Source organism: Sodiomyces alkalinus (genome assembly GCF_003711515.1).
Source record: "Sodiomyces alkalinus F11 unplaced genomic scaffold SODALscaffold_8, whole genome shotgun sequence".
NCBI classification, from domain to species: domain Eukaryota; kingdom Fungi; phylum Ascomycota; class Sordariomycetes; order Glomerellales; family Plectosphaerellaceae; genus Sodiomyces; species Sodiomyces alkalinus.
This window is the reverse complement of record NW_021167086.1, coordinates 1204520-1213834: the sequence shown is the minus strand read 5'-3', so window position 1 is coordinate 1213834 and position 9315 is coordinate 1204520. Positions and strand designations below refer to the sequence as shown.

Genomic DNA, 9315 nt, shown 5'->3' with positions numbered 1-9315 from the left:
AGATCTTCCAGCTCCCTAAGGCTAGGTAACTACGGTTCAACTAATAATTAGAGTCGGGAATATAAAATTAAAGGTAAATAATTCTCTTAATCTTATTAACTTCCCGTATACAGCTAATTTAGATTAATACCTATCGTGGCCTTATAAGACCCTAAGCTAATCTACGGTTAATCTATATCTATATCTATAGCACCCGATATATAAGGTGGAATCGGGGTATTCTCCGAGATTATAGGGCTAAGAGGAAAATTTAATTAAAACTCGGGTTAAAGACTAATAATACTACTTATACTGCTAATTATCTATAGCCGAGTAATGCTATTAGTGGTAGGGTTATAGTTAGTTAGCTATTCGGCCGCTAACGACGAAGATACTTAATTAGGCTAAGGATCGCAAATATAAATACGAATACTATCGTCGGACTAAGCCTTTAGTGGCTAATCGTTATTCGACTATTAGGTCCTAGATATACCGAATCCTGCCTAACGGTCGCTATCCGCTTTAAAGCGATTATCTTATTAAGAAGGAAATATAGGTCTACCTCGAAGGGATAAAGAATAGAGGATAATAGGGAGTAACAGATAAGGATCGTAGTCTTATATAAGGGGAGGCTAACTATAAGTTAACTAATAGTTAATAGGAAGAGTATCTTAAAGGTAGTGGTAGTGTAGAGGAGAGATAATCGCTAACCCCTTCCTTCTAGAATAGTCTAGCTCCCTGTCTTATATAATAAATATCCACTCATCAGTCAGCCGGTAGTCCACTACGTAGTCCACTGCTATATCCTGGTACCTCCTAAGTCTTCCTTATATCCTACATCTGACAGTTTACCTATAAAATACTTAAGTCCCGGGGGCGCGCCCCTTAGTTAGAAACGATATCTTTATTACACCGTAATTTCTATACCTAAAGGTTATCCCTCGAGACAAGCCTGGGTTATAGGTCCTATAGTACTGGCTGGCCAGGGATTTACCGGTTAGGTATATTAGTTTTCGACGTTAGCAACATTAGCGAAATCTTAATACTATTCCGGTAGCGTGGGGGGTTCCCCGGCCTCTAAGAATTTATCTTTATATCCTACTAAAGGGTTTTCTACTAGGCCGATATAACCGATATATAGGCCCTACGTAGAACCTATATAGGTTAGAGTAAGGATAGACTTAGCTTATCTAACTGCCCTATATAGTTCTCTCGGTAATATGGCTATACTAAGCTCCGCGTAGGTTAAGGGGTAAGTCCACGTGCTATACTACTAATTAATGTTAGGGTTAACGGCTATAAGCTATAGCCTCCCCAGGATAATCTTCGCGCCCGTGAGATTTATAACGTAGAACTCAGCGCGCTATACTCTCTTCCGACCCTATTAGTCTATCGCGAAGATAATTCTATAGGTGGATCCGAGAGTTATCTTCGTTTATCCTTCTATAATCCAGGATACCAGGACCGGGGACCCCTTATAAACCTAATTAGGTCCTAATAAGGACCGATCTAAAACGTTAATATCGGCGCCTCCGTTAAGGAGAGCCAACGCTTATATCTATTCCCTACCTCGGCGAAGGGAGACGCGTGCCTTTACTAGTGTAATAGTAGTAGAGGGGGTTACTCGAGGTAGGTGTTATCCTTAGGGTCCTTACCCGTGACACGGCCGACCGTGGGATACGATATAGATACCGGTTAAATGTTCGGGTTACTATTACTCGAGCGCTATGCCCGAGGGCTAGGGTATATAGTGGCGTAGTGCCCCTTTTAGTTATAGTTATAGTAAGTAATAGAGCTAAGGTATAATAATAGTCTAGGGCGTATAGGGTAGCTAGGAGTAGAGGTTAGGGTAGACGTAGGGGCAGATATAGGGGTAGACGCGGGGATACTAGTAGAATCGTAGGTGGCCGTCTAGGTGCTCTATCCTAGGGCACGCGAACGGAAACGATATTATTAGGCAGTAGACTAGAAGTCTGCTCGAGTAACGGCTAGTCTATCGTTAACGGTTAAAGCCTTAGCCCTGCGATAGGCTAGGGCTAGGTCCTGATAGTCCTTAGGAACCCCTATAGACACTATATAGTCCTGAATAGGTGGGAGGACCCTTATTAGTACTATCTAAATCCTTTATTAGTCTAGGAGTTCGCCCGGTAATTCTGGCTCTAGGGCTTCCTACCGTTATATAAATTTAGTATAAGACTCGCCCTATCTCTAAGACGAGATTGACTCGCTCTGGATCTATACTGCTACCTCCCGTAGGCGGGTATTATTATTATTAACCTAATAGGATAACTAAGCCTATAGTATAGCCTAGCTAACCCTATTAAAGTTATTATTATACTTATATCGTAATTTAGCCTGCTAGCGTTCCTTAAGGTAATAGGGGAGGTATAATATAACGAAATAGTTTTTCGTAGCGTCCGTGGGGAAAGACCAAGAGTTTAGGTTAAACCGTTAATTTATTTCCTAGATAAACGTGCGATACTTAGCCTAGGATACGCTATCCTATTTAGGTAAGGGGAAATTAAACTTAGCCTAAGTAGCGGACCCGTGTATAGAGGATATTATAGATATATTATAGATATACTAGGAACCCGTTAGGGTCGCGATAATACGGCGCCGAGGCTTAGCTATACGACGGTAGGTAATATTAGCCGGGTTAGGATTAATAGCGGCGGCGGTAGTAGTAGCGGCGGTAGTATCCGTCTTAAGCTTAGTAAGGTAAGCGAGCTTATGCTTACGGTAGTTCTACGCCTCTATCCACTAAATACGCTTATTTAGTTATTCCTCCGTTAGCGTAGCTAGGTTAACGTTTATATACGGGGACAGGTTAGGATTATACGTTAGTCCTATTATAACCGTGGTCTAATGAATAGGGATAGTGATAGGGGTAAAGGTAGTGGTAGAGGTAGTGCTAGTGATAGGAGTAGGTATAAGGGCAGGAATAGGTGCCGGTATAGTAGTAGAGGTAGGAGTAGTGGGAGTAGTATTAATTCCCGGTATATTCCCGTTATATTTCTTGTTATCGGGGTTATAGGCGTTTTCTATAAAGGCAGTCTCGCTATCGCGGAGCTACCGCTTAAACTAACTAGTAGCCTTATTAAAATCGAAGGTAGGATTATTTCTTTCGTGATAATTAGATATCTTAGTCACTCTCCTTAATAGTCTTCGCGTCTTTAGAGGGTATAGCGATTAAAATATTAAATAGGTAGTCGTAAAGAGTGAAAACGTAGTGTTAAGTAAGGAATTAGGTATAATCACGATAGGATTATAATAGGGTTAGCATATAGGTATAGCTAAAGAATTAGATTAATCGCTGGCCTCCCCTTTTTAAGGGGAGGCTCCCTCGCTCCTTAAGACTACGCTCTGCTCCTCGAGGACTGCTTATTTGCTTTCTCGAGGGCTGCTTTATTTACTTCGAGGGGTCATTCTGTTTACTGTGTGATAACTTACCTTGTTTATGCCTCGAGGGGTCTTAGGCTAGGTATACCTGGACCCCTATGGGTTTATATTGGGGACCTATTATGACCACTATTGCAGGCACCTGATATAATCCTTTAAAGCAGGGCTAACTGTCTTCGCGATATAGTTATAAAGTGCTTAGATTCCCCTCTTTTTAGCCTTCTACCGATCCTCTTCTACCTACTAGATCTTCAATAGTATATCCTAATTAGTAGCGTTATATTTTTCGGTTATAGTAGGAGGTTATAGTGGATCGGTTCGAATACGGCGCTTAGGCCGTTTAGCCTCTTTAAGATTAGGATTAACGAGGTCGGCGATATCGTAGGAGTACGCGATAGTTATCACGGCTTTAATCTAAGGCCTTTAGTCTTTCGGAACGGTAAGCGTTACGAGGCCTATAATAGGCACTATTACCGTGGAAGCTATCGTTATACTAATAAAAAGCAGTGGAAGAGAATAAACAAAAAAGTTAATTAACTATACTAAATACTTTAAATGGTAGTGCGATAAAAACGATAAAACAATAGAATCAAACTAAAGTAGGCGGATATTACTCATAATACTAAACTAGCCGCTATAGACTTAAGGCTGATTTAAAAGCCTAGAAGCTATAGGATCGATCGGAATAGCTTTGTTTTTATTAGAACGCCGGGCTTATAACTATCAGAATATAAATAAGGTACGCGATATTATATATATATTCATCTAAGTAAAGTTTAAAATACTTTATAAGGATATCTATATATAGGGGAAAAGCAGGGGAAAAGACTGTGGATATATAGGATGAAGGTACTCCACACGTCTGATATAATATGGTTTGTCACACCCCGATAAGGTGGCTGTGGGCATCTGACACTTGCATCTCATGAATCATCCAGGTCGCTTCTTCCCCTGAATCCGTTGCTTAATCATAACACTACGTAACATTTGCTCATGCTAGGAGAGGAAGGCAGGAACCACAGGTAACCGAGCCCGAGTCTAACGGGTCTATCACGAACTACCCACTGGCTACTCACTTGACTGTGCGCTTCCTGCCCTTTATGCCCGAGTCGATCCCTTTGAACCGCTTTGACCTTGCACAGGGGTCACCATACAACAGGATGTCCGAATCCTACTCAATCCCCCGTCCCAGTGGTGCTACTCGGCGTCCTAATCGGCGTTGGACAGCCTCTCTCATCACGTCCTATATCTTTGACTGGGTCATCCTCGCTGTAGCTGCCGCTGTCGGGGGCGTTCTAGCCATTATTGGACCTAACAAGCGTCACTTTTCGCTTGTTGACCCTACCATATCGTACGTATTAATACCCCACATAAACGGGCTTCGGAATGGAAAGGACGAGAGGCACTGGGGCTCGTAGGCGGTGCCTGCCGTCCCTCGAGTCACTTGCCGCATGACATCCTACACCACGATCCTCGCCAGTACTACTCTACGCATCGCTAATGCTGCAGCGTCTGGCTGTCGAGATAGATTTCCCTTCACCGAGAGAGAGACCGTTCCCGTCTGGTTGCTGCTCCTTCTCGTCGTTCTCGCTCCCGCCGTCATCATCCTCCTCGTCTGCCTCATCTTCGTTCCCGGAGCCACCGCACCCAAGGGGACTCCGAAGTCCTTAATATGGCGGAGGAAACTGTGGGAACTGCACGTAGGCTGGCTTGGCCTTGCTTTGGCGGTCGTCGCCGCTTGGTTCGTCACCAGCGGTATGAAGAACATGTTTGGCAAGCCTCGCCCTGATCTGCTGTCGCGGTGCGAACCCGACCTGGCCAATATTGAGCGTTATATCGTTGGGGGAATTGGCCGCAATCAGGCCCAAGCCCCTTCCACGCTCGGCTTGGACCAAGTTATTGGTATCGGAACGCTCGTGTCGGCGGATATATGTCAAACCACTGACTCCTCCAAACTCGATGAGGGGTTTCGCAGCTACCCTTCCGGCCATGCCAGCTCCTCGGCAGCGGGCCTGATTTATCTCTCTCTCTTCCTAGCCAGCAAATTCGCCGTTACCATACCTTTCGTCGCTTACCAGGGCGATGCGGCCTCGCACTCCGCATTCCCTTCGCGCCTCGCGACATCTGCACCCCCGGCATCGGATAAGCGACATGGCTTTCCTCTGGCTGCAACGCCCTCGGACCGTCTAGCGAGCCACAGCAAGATGGTAACCGCTATTCGCCGTCAAGCCGCCGCCCCGCCATTGTATCTTCTCTGTCTTGTTCTTGTCCCTTTCTTCTTGTCTATTTTCATTGCCGGCTCTCGCTGGTTCGATTATCGCCACCATCCTTTCGACATCCTCTTCGGCTACTTCATTGGCCTGCTCTCATCCATTTTCGCCTTCTACTATTACCACCTCCCCATCCAACACGGTGCGGGCTGGGCTTGGGGTCCTCGGAGCAACGATAAGGCATGGTGGGCTGGTGTTGGGTCCTACAGCTATGCTACCGACAAAAAGGACTTGGACGTGCCCGGTGACGTGGAGGAGAGCGTTGGATTTAGGGCGCATGACGGCGCGTCTACAACTCAGATTGCCCAGCCAAAGGATCACGATGATGTTACCAGGCCCAACGGACATGGCTTGGAACAAAGTCACCTTAGCCGGAGAGAGCATCCTAACTCTGCCCAGATGGGTCAGAGATCGATAGCCCATGGCGACCAGCCAGAAGCGTACCAGCTGCAGCCAAGTTCGTCAACTCAGGTTCAGCACGACGGAGAATGGGGACGCGAGGAGAGGTTTGGCCATGCGATCTGAATAAGCATCTCTGGACGGAAATATGAAAATTATGGTGTTAATTGCACACGCACATGACTTTGTTTATAAGTGGCACGAACTGCAGGTAGGAGTTAGGACGGCGTATCGGTTAGAAAGTTTCCATCTTGGAAAACGTGAGCAAACGGATATTCAACCACCCCTCGCCTTGCAACGAATTGGGAGCTTGTCGGCGTTCTTGTCGCCGGTGTATCACGGGTTTACAAGTGATGGGTAGAAAGCGACCCGTTAATATTTGTTCATTATAACGTAACAACGCACGCTCAAACATTGCGACCAGTCCCATCCGCCACGGCGACGCGTGTATCTGCGCCCTCGAATTGGACGTCGCCGTCCTCCTCCTCCAACACGTCAGAGGTGTCGTCCGGAAAGCCCACGTCCACGTCCATCTTCCGTAACCGCCTGCGCATCTCGTCCCTCTTCTGATCTTGCCACCGAATCAGCGCAGCCGAGGCATGCACTTTGAAGCCGTAAACGCGCGGGACGTAGCGCTCGATGCTTTTCGTAGGCACGAGTGTCGGGTAAACTTGGAAGAGGACATTGTGAAAGGAGGTCCCGAAGTAGGCACCGTCGATGGTAGCGTGGCGCGATGACTTGGGGTTGTAGACGTCCTCGCATCGCGCGCAGTACAGCTTGACAGGTTTGAGGTTGGGAACATCCGAGAGACCCATGGGTAGTAGCGGATGCGACTGGCACATGACGCGCGGGCATTTTCCGAAATCGGCTTTTTTGTACTTCTCGAGCTATTTCTCGCGGCGAGGGTGGGCGTCGTCAGTAAGTCTTTCTTCACTGCGCCGTTTCGACAAAAGAAAGGGGGGGGGGGGGGTTCTTTTTGTATCTCGCGACGACAGAGAAGAAAAGGGGAGAGGGAGAGAACATGGAAGATGCGACCAGGAAGAGAGGCTCACCATCTTCTGAAGTCCACGCGTGGTCACGATGTATCTGGCGTGGACGAGGCCGTATAGATGCCTGGCAGACTTCTCGATCGTCTCTCGCATGTCATCCTCACAATCGAGATCGAAAACGTCGGTGACGAGATCAAGTGCATATTGATAGTATTGGACTTCGGCGTTGAGACCTGTGAGATTGAACCTGTCTGTCAGGTAGTCTTCGTCGATCTCGCAAAAGTATTCGTTTCCGCGTGACGATATAAACTGTGTAGAGAACATGATTAGTACCCTGCTGGATCTGACAATGGCATAGCATCAACCATGGGAATGGCGGCCGAGGTAAAATAAAGGAAGGGGAAGATGAGTGCTGAAGTATTCTCGCGCGTTTGACTCCCAGGCCTCCAGGAAGGCGTGGGAGAGACGCATAAACTTACCCAATCCCGCCAATAACTGGTATAGTCGCTATCAGACTCGCTCACGAAATCATCCATCTCGAACAGGTGTGGACTATCGCTCGTTGGGCTTTTGGGCTTGTGGGAAGGCCCTCCACGGGTATGCGTTGCTGTTCGCCAAGTCCTTTTAACAATTGTAGAGTGTCGACTGGTATATATATCTATGATGTGCCGTCGTGAACTCGTCGAGTCAGGTCGTGTGGAGGTTGTTAGAATTGGTCCAGACTTCTCAGTTGTCCGGAATACCTAGAATTACAGATCGTCCCTGCCCCTCTCGCAACGCAATGGCAGATATCAGGGGGTCACGCAAAAACACAGTGAAAATACTGTGAATATTCGTAAGGTGAACCCATTTTTAGCAGAGTATATGTAAATGTATCGATACTTTGTACTGTATTGTATACGACCCGAGGTACACTCACACCCATGCTTAGTAAGGTAACTTCGGTATTAATTAAGCCTTAACATATCGCACGTTAAAATAGCACTTATATAATTGACTTAATAGAGCAGAAATCTCGTAGGTGTGTATTATATTAAGTTATATCTATATAAGTCTTTTATACCCTTGATTTAGATAGTAAAGACTCTGTTATAGATATTATATTATTTGGATCCTATCGGGTCTTTTCCGGTATCCGCCCTTACTATATCCTGATACCTAAGGTCCCCGAGATCTAAAGCCCTTACTGAGGTATAGATCCCCTAGGGGCTATATTATAGTCCGTGTGCCTATGCGATATACCCCCTTAGTTAAAGTGGGTCTTCCTAGCTTAACTAATTAATTAAAGGCTTTAGTTTAAACTAGAAAGCTCTTAACTTTTCTATTATAAAATTAGTAGTCAAGGGAAAACGCCCTTATAAAAAGGATTTAAATCCGCCCTATTTAATTGTTTAATTTAGTTCTATCTTAATTCGTTTCTTAATCCTGATTAGCCGGATCTACTTAATCGGATCTATATCTATCAGATCTACTACGCCCTTAGGAGCTTTTATCGTTTTTACCGCCGTGGATTTAGCGTATTTAATCTCTTCGTATAGTTATTTTAACTACTCGATACGATTCTTTTAATCAGTTAAATTAAGCTAGTATTATACTTTTTTAATCCCCGCCTCCGGTAATACCTTTATTAAGCTATCCACGATTATATTCTTCATATTAACGTATATAACCTTAAAAAAGCCTTGCTATACTAACTAGCCCGCTTACTAGTTATAAATATTAACATAGCGTAGCCTTATATATAGGTGTTATACTCTACCATAGAGATTATAAGACTAACGCTAATAATCTTAAGGCTACTATTAAACGAAGCTATAGGTTATTAGGAGGCGACGAAATCCGTTAGTTCTTAGGAATTAAGGTTCTAAGGGATGGAACTATACGTAGGTTAGAGTTATTATAATCCTCCTACGTAAAGAAGATCGCGGTTAAATACTACTTAGATATCCTTTACCGAAAACTATTAAAAGTCCTATTATTAACTATAAAGCCGTTAATACTACGCGGTAGTATATACGCGTTAATTCCTAAGGTCCGCTAGTATCAGGGTATAATAAGTTTTTCCCATATACCGTTATCGTAATAAGACCCGATATCGTATTCGCCTATTCGAAGCTTTCCTAATATAACGTTATCCCCTCCTTTAACCAACTTAAAAAGGCTTGATAAATACTATTATTCTTATATTATATAAGGTATTATTACCTAGAATTCGGTAGGGAGAGACTCTTCCTAACCGTAAGCGATATATCCTTCAGGGATAATCTAGACCGTAAAAG

The 9315-nt window shown here is 44.8% G+C and overlaps 2 protein-coding genes across 2 annotated transcripts; one reads left to right on the top strand and one right to left on the bottom strand.

Annotated features, from left to right (window-relative positions):
• Positions 1-4315: 4315 nt before the first annotated feature.
• Positions 4316-6462, top strand: SODALDRAFT_335235 (PAP2-domain-containing protein). Its single transcript, XM_028612402.1, has 2 exons — positions 4316-4729; positions 4907-6462. The coding sequence occupies exons 1-2, from the start codon at positions 4479-4481 to the stop codon at positions 6171-6173; spliced, it is 1518 nt and encodes a 505-aa protein (XP_028464827.1). The 5' UTR covers positions 4316-4478; the 3' UTR covers positions 6174-6462.
• Positions 6293-7891, bottom strand: SODALDRAFT_335234 (hypothetical protein). The gene is made up of 3 exons (XM_028612401.1): positions 7516-7891; positions 7100-7345; positions 6293-6934 (listed from the first exon to the last, which is right to left on the bottom strand). Exons 1-3 carry the CDS (start codon positions 7570-7572, stop codon positions 6455-6457), a joined length of 783 nt encoding a protein of 260 aa, XP_028464826.1. The 5' UTR covers positions 7573-7891; the 3' UTR covers positions 6293-6454.
• Between the last annotated feature and the right edge of the window lie 1424 nt (positions 7892-9315).